Below are 19,208 nucleotides of genomic sequence, written 5' to 3'. Positions count from 1 at the left end.
GTTGCTCCCCCCCCCCCCCCCCCAAAAAAAAAAAAACTTACTTTTTTCGAGGAAATCTAACTTGATTGATCAATAAATAAATCCTTAAACTGAAAACCAGACATAACAATGTGTTGTATTTTGACTGGCAGGTAAACTTACGCAATCATAAGTAGCTTATCAAGCAAGCCCCTTTCATTTAACTGAGACTAGTAGAAAATTTGAAAGGAAAAATCTAGTTCTAAGTCTGACCTCAGAGGTAAAACGTTTCAAAAATGCAAGGGTGCAATGCAAAATTCTTCATAACAGTAACATAATGCCATTCTAATTTATGTGCAGTAAAATAATGTAATAACATCTGAAACTCTCATAAATTACTCCCCGCTCCCCTTAAAAATTTCAGTGGTGCACTTTGTGCCATCCTCCCCCTCATGAACATCCCTGCACAAAGTAACATCAATTTTATTGATGCAGATTGCCTATTCAATGTTAATAAGTGCTAAAGTTTTGAAATAAAACTTGTTTTGTTTCATAATCACTCAACTTCAAATGGACAAATATTTGAGTAGGCTGAAAAAGAATTTTTTTATAAAAAACTACAAATAGTAAAAAAAAAAAGTTGTATTGCCATCCTAAATATGGGAAAATAATTTTAAAAAAATTATGTTTTCAGGTTTCACATCAGCTGAAGCGATGAGAAAAAATACAGCAAATGTTGCTATACAAATTACAACATTTTTTAACAGTGTACAATAGACTATAAAAAACTTAGGCCACATCAAATGAGTTATATATTTATTCAATTAGTTTACATTGAAACTATTTACAAACTTTATAGGCATTGTGGCAGTATTGTAGATATTCTGTACAAAACTGCTAAGAGACTGGTACAAACATATATCCAGTTGAAAAGAAGTTTTAATTGTATCTGTAAATGTCTTTTATTGTACAATATTATAATGAATTTTAAGCAGCTGTTTTTCTTTTTCCCTCAAGAAGTTCCACTTGTGGGAATGGATATGTAGTAATTGTATTCAGAACGTTATTGAGACACATATCAATACTTCACTACCTTTAAAAAAATTAACAAAGCATGCATGTTCGTTGATGTAGACATCGATAGATATGATCTGTATATTTACAAGTAAAACTGAGAATATTTACAATATTGAATCAAACTGTTATAGAATGTTGGCTTCCCAGCATCATTTTATATTCTCTCATCCTACACTTAAAATAAGTGCTTTAGTCGAAAAAACACACTTACACACATAGACAAAAGCAATCGTGTGTGCCTATAATATTAGGCATGCATAGAAGGGGGGCTCAAAAGATATTCAGTGTTCACTCAAAGTGCATAAGTTGACTTTTCGTTTATGCCTTTTTAAATAAAATTGAACAGAAAGAAAAAAGTTATGAATGTATGCTGAATGCTTAAATAGTGTCCTCTGTCAAGTTATGTCCAAGGAATGTGTCCTGCTCTGTATCCTATAGAGAAAAGTGACAACTTGACGTGTAAAAATTCTGGAGCAGAGAGAGTCTTAAGAAATCTTGTTAGAAATGAGAGGTCAACTGCAGCCAAAAAGCAAATAAGAAAGGCATTGCTAGATTTAATTTGAACAATATGGCAAATAAGGTATTGTTACAAATTCTGTAAAGAGTAATTATTGTAGTAACGTAACCTGCAAATAGTTTCCCGTAATGAATATACAACCCCTTTACATTCGGCTAAAGTATACGATCCCCCCTATTTCCTTTTTTTCATTGATAAAATTTGATAACAGTCTACGCATTTCGAGAAGCATTTGGAAATTTGTAGAATATTTGAGAGATTTCTTTCGATGTTTATAAAAGCATCCCACTGGATAAAAAGTTCAGTTTCGATTGAGAATTTGTTCTGAGAGTGTATTAGCTCTGTTTATTGCGAGGCATTTCGCTGTGTTTTCGTATTTGGAAGTAAATACGTGTGTAAAAGTTGAGTTTACGGTGTTGTGTGATAATTGCTTAATTGCTGATGAATAATTTAGCAGTTGTTGACTATCTTTCTTGTACATAGTGTAAATAAATTTCCTGTATTTTTCATCAAGAACTGTGTCGTCCTTTCAAGAAAGTTTGAAGCCGCACCGGATCCGTTACAATATTGTAGTAAAATATGCAAAAACTTCTTTGTTGCATTTTTTACTGCTATGTTCTTATCACACTGTCGAGTCTAAAGAAGCAAAGTATCGATTCCTTCTGGCAGCTTTGAAAATTTTTACAAATGTCCCAAATATAAAACATTTTTTTCAAGGTATTTTCTGCCTTAATAGTGGATAAGCATACTATTCAAGGTATGTACAAAAGTATAAGAAAGGAGTTTGAGTAGTGTTTTACTTATGAAAAACAGCTGACTTATGTAATACAAGTTTCTAAATGGCTCAAAGAGATACATTGCAGTCATCATTAATTCTTTTTTTAAATGTGCAAACTAAGTATCAGCACACTTTTTCAAAAACTTTTCCATTTTTCCATGAAAATTTGGATATTTTTAATTCTTGGGGAAATTCCAAGAAGCACTCAAAATTTTCACTTGTCAAGACTTTTTCAAACATCTGGTAACCTTACATTATCCCTTTTACGTATTGACGTAGTTAATCAAGTAGTGTGTGCCCTCACTCCTTTAAAAACTTCTATTTTGACTTCCTTGCTTCAAAATAATGCAGTAGATCCTCTCAATAATGGACAATAAGGGGACTGGACATTTTCCCACTTAAATAGAGGTGTCTCTTGTTTAAAGATACGTATTTCATTTAATGTGTACAGTATATTGATTTGGATAATTTTATGATAAATGTAAACTATTACCATTTAAGATTCAATAATGAAAATGTTTTGACAAAGTAAAAGTCAATAATTAAGTAGGTGAAGTAATTACAATAATTAACCAAGTAATTATTAAAATTTCGAAATGTATTCTTTTTGCAATTAAATTTAATCAAAGTTAGTAATGGCAAAGTTTTGTATCATACAGAAATTATTTTTGAAGTAATTTGTCACATGGATTTGTTTGATGTCATGTAATTAACATCAATGCAATATAATGTAAATTACAACTAGTGTTCACAGTCAAAGTTTCCTACACAAAGTTTGTCATGTCCCTCTGTGCTCAGCCTACTTGAATAAATTACTGGAGATGGGAAAGCCTGCATGTAAATTTCAGCAAGGAATTTACAATACATACTTGTTTCCATGTTAATGTCAAACTTTCATCTTTTTTTTTTTTTTTTTTTTTGGAATTTTTTCTGACTTTCCTTAAACCAAAATGGGCTGGGACTTAAAAAAAAAATCTCTTAAATAGAGGTGTCCCTTAAAGAAAGTGCTACTGTAGTTGCATATTTCAAAACAATATTATATGCATGAAAATGAATGTCCTTGTTTAATAATAAGAATCTTATTTACTTTGAGAAAGTAATGCAACAAAAAATTACTCGAGGTTAGGGGTTTGGCAGTTGATTCTAACGCCTCTCTGTTTACATCTCTGGACTTTCAGAAACAAAGTACTCTATTGGTGATATATACATTTGAAAAGAGAGAAATTACCTTTGTTAACATTATAAGAATTGCTCTCAAGAACATTAGAGATGGTCAAGACCCATGAATCACTACCACTTTGCCAAGGTGAAGATTTTTTGCGATCTTTAACATGAAAACATTATCTAAGCGCAATAGCTCTGATGGAAACATCATTCCTGTTGTCGAAAATGTTTTCACGCGAGAAAATCGGGTACCAATTAAAGAGTCTGACTTAGTCCAATAAGTACAAAAACTTGAACTGATGCTGCTGACTAACGGCACCGCTCGACTAGCGTCCAGAACTGCTTTGGTGGCCAATGACGATGGCGCCCCCCGGATTGGGCAGTTGGCTTTTTAGCCTGGTGTAACTTCCAGCTTGAGCCTGTAAAAGAGGAAACAAAGCTTTGAGTCCTAACTTTTGAGATCAAAATGCTTTTTGTGCACCACCTTGGGATGAAACAGTATTAACAGGGTGTCGGCGCACATGGATTTCAACCATAATTGAATTTGGTCATGAAAAGTCATGATTTTCAGCAAAATTCATGGAAATTGCCCTTGCAGTCATGGATTTTGAGTTATGGTTCTGGAACATATGCACTTATGACATTTTACGGATTCAGTATAAAACTTACACATTTTAACTGCTTTTTACATGTTTGTCCCGATTTTACCATTGGTTAGTTACGTTATAAATAAATTCTTACATGTAATAAATAGACTAATGCCCCCAAAATATCTCATTCTGATTTTGATTTTTTTTTAAATATAAAAATGAAATACCCAGTGAAACATAAAATAATTGGTATAAAACTGATCTAAACCAGTTTTGCATTGGGTCAAAACTGCGTAATTGATCTTAATACCATTAAGCCGGTAACTCTGGCATACTACAGTAAAATAAGGCTTCAAATCACGACAAAAAAAAATTGCTAGTTATAAATTTATGTTCGAATAATCAAATTTTTTTCTTTCGAAAATTGAAAATCATCAAAGAAGGTTTCTTTCACTGCCCAATAAATTATTTTTAAATAAATGCAAGTGACATAAGAGGCTGTCCATAAATGATGTCACTTTTTCCCAAACTTTTGACCTTCCTCCCCTCTATGTCACACTTCACCTTATCTGAAGGGCAGATTCAGGGGATGGTCAAATGCTCAGCTGACCCCCCTGTGACAAGAACTTTATCATGATATTTTTTAAATTTGAAAACATTGTACATAGAATAAATGTTAACCTTTTTTTTTTGCTTGGTTATGTGACGTGTTTCTTCTCAGCGCATCATAATTCAAAGGATTTGACTGGGTTTGTTTTCTGTGCTATTGCCATTTTTTGTTCGTTTTCAAAAGAATAGTCATCTCATTACCGTTAGAGGAAGAGGAATAGGCGTATAACGTATATAGATCCTGATAGGAGGTATAACGTTGGCCACTTTAACTTGACTCCCTTATAAAAAAATTCTGGATCCACCCCTACTCTTCCATAATATAAAGCAATAAAACCAAACGTATATATGTATACATGCTTTATGACTATGCATTCTCCCCCCTCCTGAAAACGTTCTCACTATGCCACTACAGGTAAGCTGGACATAAAAAAATCGGTTTGACTTCAGTGTGCCACTGGCTTCTTCCGAAAATGTTTTCCTCTTCCACTGATTTTATTTATTTGTTTATTTATTCATAAAAGCAGTGTTAGCATGCTCCATCTTTTTTTTTTGTGTGTGTGTGTGTGTGTGTGTGATTTACGATACAATTTCAGTTAACAGCACACAGCAGCAAAATTTTGTTTCTCGCTCGAGAAGAAAATCTTTTTCCTGTCGAGACGATAATCGCTGTTTACAAGGACACGACTACAGTTGTGGATTTGGAAGGGGGGGGGGGCGATCTTTGAATGATGTTTGATGTTGAAAGATAAGGAAAAAAGGACTTGGGGGATCCTCTCTGGAAAATTTTCGAAATTGAAGTCCTCAAAACGCAGTTTCAGTCCATCTTTTATGACATTGGAAGAAGAAACAGGGTTTGAAACTTTCCACCCGGATATTCGAAATTGGAGTCTTGAAAATGCGATTGTTGGCCATCTTTGGTAACCTTAGGAAGGAATGGGACCTGGAGCTATATATCCTTCAGCTTTTCGGTATGGAAGCTTCAAAAACACAATGTTAGAGGATTTTCATTGATGTTAGGGTGAACGTCCAGACTCGGGGGAGGGTTTTTTTTTTTCAGAATTGAAGTCCTAAAAACGCAATTGAAGGTCCTCTAAAGACATTAAGCGAAGGCATGAGGTTTAAAACTCTCCCCCGAAAATACGTTGGTATTAAAGTTTCAAAAATAAAGTTTAAATTTTTTTGTGATGCTATAAAGAGGTGAGGTTTTGTAGTCTTCCTGCGAAAATTTTTTGGATCTGGAGTCAGAGTCATAGTTGTAGGATGACTTTGGTAACATTTATACAAAGGGATAGGATTCAAGGAATCTTCCTTGACGATTTTTTCAAAATTGAAGCTCCAAAAATTTCGACGTTCGATGACATTGGTTCAGGGACTCTCTCCTGGAAAATTTTTGGAATTAAAGTCTTAAAAATGCAGTTGTAGGTGATTTTTTGTTATATTTTATGGAGAGAGGGGGGAGAGAGAGGTTTGGTGGTCTTTTCCCGGAATTTTTTTGAATATACAAACCTTTTGGGGCGACCCCCCCCCCCCCTGTGGATCGGCTACTGTCTTGGTGAAGCATACTACAGTAAGTTTACAAGAAATATTTTTTGGAAAATTGAAATATTTCTACAGTGCAATGAACCAATTTACACATTCAAGCGACAAGTCTTTGCTTTTGCCTGATCTGTAACTATGGTAAAATAAGCTTTGTGTTTTATTCAATCTGTTTCAAAACATTTAAAGGTATTGAAAGTTGTTTCAAAGTTCCAATGCCTGTTTTCCTGTTGAAATCTTCGAAAACCGTTCGAGTAAAAATAAACGTCATCCATATACAAAACAATATACAATCGTTAATCACTAAGTGATTGGTCTCTAATATTACTTTAAAAAATTTTCCGATTTGCCGCATTACAATATTTCGAGATAACACCAAATCATTAATTAATGCTTTCATTTAGTTTTTGTTCATAAAGTAAAATATGTTTTTAAAAAGCTTTATTTACGAATTTAAACTAATGAAAAGGGTTCAGGATATTACGATGTAAGGCCAGAGAGATACTCATCTGAGAAGATGAACAATTAATACACTGCTGAAGTGAAAACTGCTGAACTTTTTAGAAACTATTATAGACCTTTACTTCAACATTCAGCCTCGTCATAAATTGTGTGATGCCTGTCCTTTGGTTAATAAATATGTGTCTTAGGTTTATGTTTCCTTCAAGTGAAATATGTTTGACTCATTAACTTCTAAACCAAAACGACTTTCACTGATTCTTTTTAATTCCTAATAAATGTTCATAAAAATTGAATTCTTAAGTAAACGACAATCAGAATGTACGAAGAATTCGCCGTGGCGGACGAGACAATTTTAACTCCTTAAGACCGAGGCCGGCCCTATACGGCTTTGTAGGTTAGATCCGAGACCGGCCGTACCCGGCCGAGTTGTGGGAATGCAGGGGTGATGGGTAGAAGAAGACCCCTACTGTGAGACCTCCCTGAAGAAGATTCTTTCTTCTTGCCGATAGCTATTTAGCAAGTGCTAGCGACAATTGCATTGAATGGGGATCTGCTAATGACTTGAGGTTGCTTGACTTCCTCAAAAAAATAAGAAAAGACGAATCTGCTCTACGATTTCGTTTCAATTTCCTGCACTTTTAACTCTCACTTTTTCATACCACTCTTTAAAAACGAATGCTATTCTAGGGTTTATAAATTTATGTACGAAGTATCATAAAATTGATACAAAACAACATTACAAGGAACCTCGAAACACGGGTGTGCAATTACTTCTTACAATATTTCGCCATCTATTAACCTTTTTTTTTCATTATTTTTATTCTCAACCGAAATGTACTTATTTCTTTCCAGTTTTAGAAATTTAAAAGTAACACTTCGCAAATCAGAGTTTGGAAAGCAGCTAAACAAATCTGCCTAGAGCTTTAACGAGCATGTGAAAATATACTGCGCCCCACCACACAACTGTTGCCCAAACAGTAGCGCCCCACAAAGAGTGATAGAGGAGGTTATAATTCTACAAGAACATAAAACTACATAAACACACATAATATGTAAAAATGTATGCATGGTTCGATCAACTGCAGTAATCAGGTCGAACAGGTGACTAAAGAAAATGCCTTTGCTACTAGTTCTCTCAGAATGGGCGAGAGAAAAGAATTTCGTTACGATATTATACAATTTTTAATCTAGCGTATTATCACTTTGCCTTTAGAGTTACAAATTTTGAGTAAAGTGATAATTACTAGCAATATCATTACTAATAATAAAGCTGAAAGTCTGCCTGGATATTTGGATCTTTGTCTGGATGTCTGGATCTCTGTGACGCGCATAGCGCCTATACTGTTCGGCCAATTGTCATTAAATTTGGCACAAAGTTTATAGCATAAGGGTGTGCACCTCGAAGCGATTTTTCAAAAATTCGAGTTTGTTTTGTTTCATTCGAAAATACTTCTATTCAAATTTTAAGAACATTTTACTCAGCAAATTATCGTAAAGTGGAAGCGAAAATTACGAAGTTATCATAACGTGGAACAGTAACATTGGCGAGAAAATGAACATAGCAAATGGGCGAGAAATTCATCATCCATTATTTGTAAATATACAAGCGAACCAAATGACCTTTTAATTTTCTACTACGGGCAAAGCCGCGTGGGTAGCACTAGTAATATATATTTGCACTTCTAAAAACTCAATCTCAAAATAGCATTTTCTAATTTTCTTCTGAACAACATGTTATTTATTAATTAGGAAAATTCAGTCATTTTGTCAACATGTAAGTTTAGAACCATGATTTAAAAAAAGGTGAAATCTACTTAAATCTTCAGAAACAGCTGTCTGAAGTGGGATAAACAGAAATTTCTAAGGGCTACTTGACTTTGAAATCATGTCATTTGGATTCAGGTGCTTTGAGGGAACTAGCATTTCCTTCAAAGGCAATAATTCAAGCACAATACAGAAATAAATTAAGATTAGAACCAGATCATTGAGTTTTATTGCAAGAATCAATCTTGGCAAATTTCTACTAAGTAATTGAGCAAGTTGCATATTATTTCAGCCGCTAAAGTGTTAACTCAAAGTTTTTCTTTAGGCAAAGACTGATGTGTTAAAGAAATTAAAAAAAAAAAAAAAAACTAAAGAATGTAATTCTAGTTGCGCTAATGATAATAAATAATGTATAAAATTGGTAGGTACAGTTTTAAAGTTTATCATTATTATTTTTGTCATAAGGGTGCACAGTCAAAAATCTTTTGACTGTGCAATCTGAGTACAATAATTACTTCTTTTGGGGATCATAAGTTCAACAAGAAAATTTTGAGTCGCTTTGGTTTCAATGATTGTTACATGTAAAACAAAGACACCGTAAAAGTTTTAACGATTGATTTAGCTTGTTATTAACTTTTTTCAACTACATTTTGCAATATATATGTTAATACTTAGGTACTTCATACTTATGTGGCATCTCTCCCACATTATGAGAAGAGATGCCAAACTTTTCAAAACTGTAAATAAAGAGATGTTTTGTTTAGAAATGTTTTTGTTTTTTGAATGCCGAGAAAATTAGCAAGGAAGCATACGGTAATCAGGGGGCAGTGGAGTGAAGAGACCTTAATTCTGGCAGATGAAAAAGTAAAAAAAGGAGAACTATCGAAAAATGAAGAATTATAACTTTATGGAACGCCGTGGGAAATGCTACATCAGGTTTTAAAGCTTGTGGAATAATACCACTCAATCCTAATGCTTTTCTGATCATGTCCTTGCTATTTCTGGTTTAATTCAAGTAGCTACTTTTGAAATTCCTCCTGAAAGTACTGCCTGTCCAGCTCTGTTTCCACATCAACTTTCAGACAAACGTTCACTTAGTAAAGAAACGCCTACAAATATTCTTGAGAAGTCTTATCTAATCCCTAAACTACCTAGCTCGACAGTGAAGCGAAAATACGTTGCTTGTGTGTGCACGGAATGTTGGAAAAATTACTATTAAAAAAGAAAAGAAAGAAAGAAAAACTGACTGGATTGAATGTTCCTTATGCTAAAAATGGCTGCATGAGTCATGTACAATGTACTGTAATAATTCTGGTATGGAAATAATCCGCAAAAAGATCAAAAACAATAAATAATAACATAGATGGCATTTCCCCCCACACTATATAAGGCGTCTCTCCCACACGTTATGGGAGAGATGGCCTGTTGTCAATCTACAATTTTATTTGTTATTTCTTTTTTATTTAAGTCTAAAGCTCGTTAATAATAATTTTAATACCTAATAATAGTGTAACTTCAAAATAAAACAAAGGGTTCAGTTATATTGCATCTTTAATTTTTTATTTAATTTGTACAAAAAGTATGGCGTCTTTCCCACTTTTACCCTATAGAGATAGACAGACAGTTGGTAGATAGATTTAAATATGCTGATAAATGTCTCCAGAGATATAGATGTTGATTGAAATTATTTTTATACTGCCATCAAAATTATTTGAGCAGCCAGCGAAGGATGCATTCTTGGAGTAAGAAGGTGAATGGCATAAAAAGCGAAAAAACTACTTGCTGAAGGCGGTTAGTAATATTAAAATGTTTTTGTTTCTTAAAATAAAAATGCTTTATGATTAGTCAGAGCATTATAGCCTTATTTCAATCACCAAATAAAAGAGAAAAATTGAAAAGATCAGTTAGGAGTTTTGTAAATGTTTCGGTTGCTAATATCTAAATAAATAAGTAGTATTTAAATAATTTGATAAGTAATTAAAATAACTCCATGTTTTATAATTTATTTCTTCTGGAGAAGAATAATGGCTATGCTCAAACTTAATTAGTCAATCGAAATCGTGGGAAATTCTTCCAAAACTGTAAGCTACTAGAAAAGTTAGGTATTTTGTGGCGCAGGCTGAATATGATATCCCAAAAAAGAAAGTGATTAGTAATATTATGGGTAGGAATGAAAGGAAACTCATCTGCGAGACCACCGGACAAGTGACAGTGATGGACTTGTCCCCTCTGGCAATGCTATAACAAGGATTGATAGCGCATAACTTGTGAAGATGTCCGCTTTTCGGGAAGAACGGGAAATGAGGAAACTTAGATCGTTGCTTTTTATTCATTCTACCTTTTTCCTTCACGCGACTTGTTCTATTTCCCTCTCAGTTTGTGCAAATTGATTTAAATCGGAAACGTGTTTCCAATTTGAAAAGAACATCAATTATCATTAGTTTTATAAGTTAAATTATTGCATGATAAATCTTAAGCTTGTGCTTGAACAGGAATTTTCTTATTTATAATTAATTTTTTTTTCTTTGTTTACCTACTCTAAAAATAAAGAAAACAAGATGACTGTTATGCATCTCGACATAAGTTCAAAAGCTATCGAAGAAACGATAAAGGCATTAGGGCAATGGTGAAGAGCTCCACGCGCCCGAAGCGTGAGTGATTAAGGTGACAGCTAACCACGCCTATTGCAATTAGCAAACAGAAGAACTGAAGAAGAGCGGACGAGGGGTCTTCAGAATGGACGGTTCCATTTCTAAAATAGCTTAGGCGAAAAAGTCAGGACTTAACTGTGGCAAAATTTCCCCCCGGCTCGGTCTTAAAGAGTTAATCAATGGTTATCACTGCTACCGTATATTTATGAGAAGATTGTGAACACCAACGTGAATAACCGACAAACTGCAAAACTAAAGCTACTTTTTGTTTCACCTCCCCTACATCTTATCAAAGGTTTCATGTTAACTTTTCTGCTACTCCACATGCTCTTTTTCTTAATATCCAAATAATAGAAGCATAAGCTGGTAAATACATAAGGGCATACAAGAATGCAATAAACATTCCTCTCATTATATGCTTGTAGTCGAAGTTTTGTGCAATGAAATGACACATCGCCCCGCCTACTCGAACGTAGAGACAATCTTAACTTTGGCAGGCCTTTAAATCTGCAAAAAACTTTTGTTAGTGTCCTCTATGTTACTTTCTTCGCATGTCTGCTGTTACTTTCGCTTTCGGTATTCTTAAATTTTGTAAACTACTAGATTTACAGCAAATAAATATAATGCCATATGTTTTCCGGCATTAACCTTCTTTCGGAAGCAGCAAAATACAGGGTATGATTCAAAAGTTTCAAAACTGATCTCTGAACGAGAAATTTACTGGACATTTATGTACAGTACCAAAATTTTTCAAAATATTATCCTTCAGTACCAACACAGCGCTGCCAGCGCACCTTCTATTTTTCGTAGCCGTTCTGGAAGTCATCGGGCGACATGCTGTCAAGGGCTCTCGTCGAAGCCTGCTGGATGGCGTCGATGGAGTCAAATTGCTTCCCTTTTAGACCTGTCTTGATTTGTGGGAAGAGGAAAAAGCCACTTGGAGTCAAGTCGGGGCTGTAGGGTGGCTGCGGCAGTGTTGTCACGTTGAACTTGGCCAAAACTTCGTCGGCGTAGCGCGACGTGTGCGCGAACCTGCTGTTGTGGTGGATAATCCAATCGCCCTTTATCTCCGGGCGGACTCGATCCCTCAAGCAGTGGAACACTTCAGCGTAAAAGTCACCTGCTCTAAGGGCTGCTCCATTTTTGTACCTCCCACTTTTCGACCGAGGTCAATGACATGCTTTGACGCAGCAAACAATGCGCACTTTCCAGTGTTCCACTCCACATCCAACTGCCGCTGCTTCCATTCGTTCACCGACCCCCCCCCCCCACTACTTCCCCAGCCCATCCACGCTCGCTTCTCTTCTCAAAAAAAAAAAAAAAAAAGTCTTGAAACTTCTAAATCATACCCAGTAGAATCTTCGGATACTATGAGACGGAGGCGGAACCAAGTGCTTTCCAAACCATAATCTCTAGTCTGCTCAAATTGCAGCATTCATTGAATAATTCTTTTGCAGTGTTTAGCCAACATCTTAATTTTTACCCCCTCCCCCCCCCCTTCAAAATAAAACATACAACAAAACATACCTACGAAACAATGAACTTACCATACGACATTTGAACAGACAACAAAATGAATTTTATGTCAGGATTTTTTTGCGCAAGTTATTGTTCGCTACTCATTGCTGTACAGTACTCCCGCCCCAGCCCATATGGGAAGAACTACTACCTTACTGAATGTTGGCACTTACATTTCCGGGTTGTCCGCCAGAAGGATTTGCCATGTCCCAAGGTGCGTCATATGCGTCGTCGTCGTCAGGCACGCCCACCGGATGCCTCGCCCCCATGGGCGGGGTATAAGAAGGGGGCCGGGCCACTGGATCGCAGTATTCTGGGCGGTTGCCAGTCAGAGCAACGCCCCTGGGCATAAGTGGTGCACAAGCAGCTGGAAGAGACAGAAAAAGTTTAGATCTGAGGTATTCTTACGGACTTGCTCATATGAACTTTTAAGACAACTTTTGGACTAGCACTTCGGGTAACCACTTTACCAGGGCCCGACGAAGAAATTTTAGTACAGTAAGCTAGATGCATCTGTAGGGTCAGATCCCCACCTTTTATGTCATTGCATATGCTTCAGGATAAGATACAGCAAGGGTGCATGCAAACTACCTAAGCTGAAGCAATAGCTAGCAAATAAGAGTTGTTCTGATGATAAAATCTAAATTTCTTGATACTTTATACATGTATTTTCCTTTGAAAAAGATATTGAACACATTAAAACCATATTTTGTTTTAATTTTCTGCATAGCCTACAATTTTGGGGCTATACCCCCTAGGTTGAACCTCATGAGCCTTTTGATAAATCAGATCCATCACATTGCCGAGACCGACCAGTAGGATTAGCTATGTTCCGGGAATATTCGTCTCAATGCGTATAAGAAGGGTGCTGGGCCATTCACATGTCAACAAAACTACTTTCATTTAGTTTTCGGCTTGACACTTTGAGCACTTATTTCATCCGTAGTTTGATGAACTTCCAAGAAAAGTTGTTATTTTGAAACCGCGAGAACGACGAAATGTACTCTTACATAATTATTGCCACTGGGACTATTTCAGTTTTTTGAAGATGAAACCAGAACCACGTGTTCAGAAAGTTTTGCTTGAGTTGCTAACATACCTTTGAGAGACTGTCGATAGAATATATCAATACAATGTGCGGATTTAAAAAAAAGTTGAACAACAGCTGCCTCAAAAGTTTTCCGTTGTGAGAACCGCTTAGAATCGCTTTCAAATGTTAGAGTTCTGGGTTTGTCAACTCACCTAGCAGCCTGTCTTGCCGCAACGTCATTCGCTTGTAGCACACCCAGGCGATGACCACGGTCGTTACGATAACAACGACCGAGGCCGCCACCGGTATCACGAAGTATGGCCGGAAGTAGAAGGGAGTGTGGCCCTGTGTCCCAGAGAAAGGCACCGATATCTCTGTAAATGAAGTACAAAACATTTAGGAAAATAAACAATGTCAACACTCCAAAAGTTTTTAAAAATTCCTCCGAAAGATTGGATGAAGAAGCTTGGAGACTTACCACCTTTTCAAACATCCCAGGATGTTTAGAAGAGGTAAAAATGTTTGTCCGCTTAGTTCTTTCAGTGACTTAATTTAAACGTGGAAATGCTCAGTAGAATTAAGAACGTTAATCTTCTGGAGAATAATTTTACATTTCGCAAAAAATTAAAGAGGAATAATTTGGACTCTGAAAATAATAATGTTTACTTGTATGAAATTGATTAGCTTTAGTATGACTGCGTGCTTAAATGAAACCAACGTATGTAAGGCTTTTCTTTCTATCCCCCTTTTATTTTTGGGTAGCTTTTCTAGTTATGGCAGACCAGCATGCAACATTTTCCATACCTTTCATATAGTATTTACATGCGTCCACTAGTTATTTGCATAGATTCTAAACAGTAAGGTTCTCTTTACTGACATACAATTTACATCTAAAAAAACCACAGAGCAATTTTTTCCCTTAATACTAAAGAACTCATTTTAACTCCGTAACAAGTTCACACAGTATACTTTTCATTATCAAGTTAAACCATTACCACGTTGGTCTTGTTCAAGTTATATGAGCATTTGTAGTCGCACACAGCTTCATGTTTTAATTATACATTAGCTTAATTATAAAATCTTTTTATTGCTCCAGAATAACGAAATTTTATGGGACAACATTTTAATTAATGCATGCTGATTCCATTTTCAGATCTTACTCTTTTAGTCACTAAGTTGTACCCTGTAAAATGCTTCGCGGTTGAAAAGAACTGGTTTTCAAATTGAAAATTTACTTCGTGAATAGTCCTATTGTACCACAAAAAGTTGATGAATTGTTATTAAAATATTCAATCGTTTTAAAATTTTTAGATAAATTATTTTTTAATAAACAGAATTCATTCTACATTTTGAAAAAAGTAAATGTGTTGCTTACAAATCATTTCATACAGTTTCATGCATAATTGTATGAAATGTAAAACAAGCCAAATTTTTATTCTTTAAATTAATTCGCCGAAACACTCACTATATACTAGTAGAACCACTTTATGCCTAAGTAAAATATGGTAACCGTAGTTAAGTAGAGTAGCAGTGTTGGTTGTTTTTCCTGCAATAGCAATATAGTGACAGAAAAACAACTTTTACGGAATTCATTTATTTTGAACCCCTGACGCAAAAAAAAGGGGGATTATAAGTTAGATTTACCTTTGTATCTGTATGTGTCACCGATGCTCCTAAACTTTTGGACCGATTTTGATAATTCTTTTTTTTTTTTTTTTTTGTTGATTCAATCGAGAGTGTTCTTATCTAGGTCTCATCTAAGTAGGACTTTAATTACCGATGATATTGATGAATAGACGCAAAATGGTTTCGCAATTGTGGTAGTGCAAACTAACTCGTACATCTAAATTGTTAGTAGTAATCGAAAGAACAAATTTCCATGCATCTGATGGAATTTGTTTGGTATTTCCAAGCAATATAAAACTCTAATTATAACGTTTTGTAGCAGATTTTGGAAAAAAAAACCTTTGTTTTTGGTAAAAAACTATGTTTTGTAAATTTAGTTAATAAAAATTGTAAGCTACGAGGCATGTTTTTAAAGTAAGTACCGTTTTGAAACAAAAAAAGAACAAGTACAGACAGAGGACACCCTTACGCTATTTTTCGACATTGCCTCCGTGATTTTACAAGCATTTGTCATAGCGTGGTACAGGTTTTCGTGCCTGTAGTTGCCGCCTGTGTAGTTAACCAAATTGTAACATAGTCTCTGAGCTCTTCATTGATGTTGTGCCATCGACCGCCAAGGAAAGACTTCAGGTGCCGAAACAAATGAAAGTTGCTGCGAGCGAGGTCGGTGCAGTCCGGATGATGTTCAAAAAAGTCCCACCCAAAGCCCTGTAAGAGTCCTCATGGTTGACTACACAGGCGGCAACTTTCTACGAATAGGTATACAAAAACCTGCACCAGGCTATGAAAAATGCTTGGAAAATCACAGGAGCAATGTCGATAAATAGCGTAAGGATGACAAATTTTTGTCCAATTAATTTCTTTGCTCTATCTGTAATTGCCTTTTTTTAATTTCAAAATGGTACTTACTTTAAAAACGTACCTCATATTTGAGGTGTAAAATTGTATTTTGTAAATATATTTCATTGCAATTTGGTTGGATGGAATTTTATTAGGTATTTATCCAGTCTACTTAGCCTTTTATAAGTAGTGTGCGAACAATTTTTTTTTCTATTACTTTACACCCTCATATCTCGTTTCCAAATTTTTATCCTTAAGCCCACAGGCTGTTTTTGAGGCGAGAAAAAAAAAAAAACTTTTTTTCGTTTTTTCTTAAACTTAAGGAGTTTTTTCATAAAAAGGACTGCCTGCACCTGTTTAATTTTTCTGTACTTTTAGTATGCAGAACTAACTTCAACAGGGGAAAAAATAATCTCCCGTAATATCCTACTGTATGTCCCTCTATGATTTTTTTATTCTCAAAATTATGAAAACCGCACTTTTTGAACCACGGTTTGGACCTGGAAAATTCCGAATTAAGTCGTTATCGTTCTTTTGAGCATAAATTAGGCGCAGAAAGACTTACAGTAAGAAGCTATTTTTTTTCTTGTTTAAGTTAGATCTGCATACTAAAATTGAATACAGAAAAAATAAGCTGATATTGGCCGTCTTTTACTATAAAAAAAATTGTTTAAACTTATTTTTTTTAAAAAATGTGTTTTTTCACTCCCGCAAAACAGCCTGTGTGTTTGAGGACAAAAATTTGAAAACGTTAGGGTACGAAGTTGTCATGTTGCCCTTTAAAATGGAACAAAAATGTTATTCCAATGCGTAAAAGAGATATGAGCGTTTAAAGTAATAGAATAAAAGTTTTCTCACACTGCTTTAAAAAAGGCTAAGTAGACTTAATAAATGCCTAATAAAATGCCATCCAACCAAATTCCATTGAAATATATATTTACAGAATGCAATTTTACACATCAAATAGCTTTCAATTTTTAATAACTAAATTTACAAAACAGAATATTTCACCAAAAATAAATGCTTTTTTCTAAGGCTTATATCTAACCTAAATTAAAAATTGGAAAAAACTAACTTGAGAATATCAGTATAAAATGGATGTTAATGAAAATATAAATACATTTTGTATCAGAGCGCCACATGTACATAGAGTCTAGAGGATCAGAAATCGAAAACAAGAGACTTGATAGTTTTTTTTTTTTTTTTCTTTTAAGAAACATGCCCACAAATTTATCTGACTTGTAAAAAGACTAGCGAGCTGACCAGATGAAATAATCGGACATTGAGAAAATGAAACATGGTTCGAAGATATTTCAGCATTAATTTTCTAATGCCTTAACGCATTTAATTCTATTTTGATCCCAGCAGCTGTTTCTTATTTTTCTTTCTATATTTCACCCTTTGTGCCGCATAATTTCCCTTACCTGCCAGGGCCGTGGTGAAGTCCAGGGTGGGCGAGAACTCTCCCCGCCCGTAGAGGTTGTAGGCAGCAAGTCGCAGCTCGTAGCGGGTCGAGCCTTTCAGGCCGGGCAGGTGGAAAGATTGCCGCTCGCCGGGAAGGTGAACACGCTCCCACTCTTCGCCCTCCTCACGGAACTCCAGCAAGTACTCTACGAACGCAAAAAAAAATAATTTGAATTTTGACATCTTGAATTTAAATTATGTTTTTCGCAATCACGAGTGTGTGAATGTAGGCGTGTGTGTTTGTGTGTGGGGTTATGTGTTTGTGTGTACGGGTTATGTGTATGTGTGTGTAGGCATGTGTGTTTGTGTCTGGGGGGTATGTGTATGTAGGCATATGTGTTTGTGTCTGTGTGCAGGCATAAATGTGTGGATAGATGTGTGTGTGTGTTTTTGTGTGTGTATGTGTGGGTGTCTGTATGTATGCGTGTGTGTATGTGTTTGTATGTGCATGTGTAGGTATGTGTAAGTGTATGTGTGTGTACGTGTTTGTGTGTGTAGTTGTGTATGTATGCGCGTGTGTGTAGGACATGGATGCAACCTGGAGACGGCTTTCGCTATAGGTGCAGCATCGTGAGGAGCCCGTCGACGGTGATGGTGCGGAGGATGGCGGTGGGAAAAATCAAAGGAACGTCAAAAACAGTCAAATGAGAACAATAAGCAATCGTGATTGCTCAAAAAAAAAAAAAAAAAAAAAAAAAAAAAAAAACATGAAGAGAAAACAAATTATAAAGTTAATCGAACCTTCAGTTAATGGTTCTATTTTCTGTCCTTTTGTTAAAATGGGGTTGTCAGTCATCAGTCAAAAGTACTACTTTTAGTCACTGACGTTAATAGAATGAGCAAAAAAAAAAAAAACCCTTAGAGAGGAATATCTTTCATTTTCAAAACATTCAATTTTTAATGGGGTCGTTTCCAAAATTTTTAAAGTATTTTTTTTTCTGAAAGAGCATGCTTAAAAACATAGGATCTGATCATTTTAAAATAATTTGTTTAAGTTTAATATTTTTAAAAAAATACTTAAATCGGTATGCTTTCATTGTTTATACTTCTGCCGATGACATCACAAATGATAAAATGCCATTCTGTGTTGCCATTCACAGAACAAAATATTTAATTCGCATCTTTACTCACGTGTATTGGCAACGATATGGTTGATAGCAAGCGTAGAGCGCAATTTTAATTCACTTCTTGATGATTATAACATGGAAACGCTGTAGAAAGATACGCCACAAAATGCATCATTTGTGACGTCACCAAGACCACGCCTTGTTTGAAAAATTGGACATTTAAAAAAATAACTGTTGGGAAAATGAAAGTATTTTCTGGGCCCATGTTATTATTTTTGCTAATTCTATCCATTTCAGTGACTAAAAGTAGTACTTTTGACTGAAAGAAACAACCCATTGTTTTTTTTTAAATGTCTAATTTTTCAAATAATGCTTGGTTTTTATGAAGTCGCAAGTGATAAATTTTGGCACGCTACTCTACTATGTCGCTGAATGCTTACGCTTGCTGTCTACCGCACTTCTACGACATGATAATTAAGAAGCGAATTAAATATTGAAATCTACGCTTGCCACCAACCATATCGTTGCCAGTACATGTAAGTAAAGAAGCGAAT

General features: G+C 35.2%; 1 protein-coding gene across 1 annotated transcript in view; it reads right to left on the bottom strand.

Annotated features, from left to right (window-relative positions):
- Positions 1-783: 783 nt before the first annotated feature.
- The window catches only part of LOC129216704 (cell adhesion molecule Dscam2-like), a 183,522-nt gene continuing 165,097 nt past the window's right edge, over positions 784-19,208 (bottom strand). The window contains 4 exon segments of the mRNA XM_054850921.1: positions 784-3,913; positions 12,801-12,994; positions 13,870-14,031; positions 17,548-17,733. Of these exon segments, the coding sequence (XP_054706896.1) occupies positions 3,821-3,913; positions 12,801-12,994; positions 13,870-14,031; positions 17,548-17,733 (635 nt within the window). The 3' untranslated portion in view covers positions 784-3,820.

Source organism: Uloborus diversus, chromosome 2, assembly GCF_026930045.1.
Source record: "Uloborus diversus isolate 005 chromosome 2, Udiv.v.3.1, whole genome shotgun sequence".
Classification (NCBI taxonomy): domain Eukaryota; kingdom Metazoa; phylum Arthropoda; class Arachnida; order Araneae; family Uloboridae; genus Uloborus; species Uloborus diversus.
This window is presented reverse-complemented; position numbering and strand designations above follow the sequence as displayed.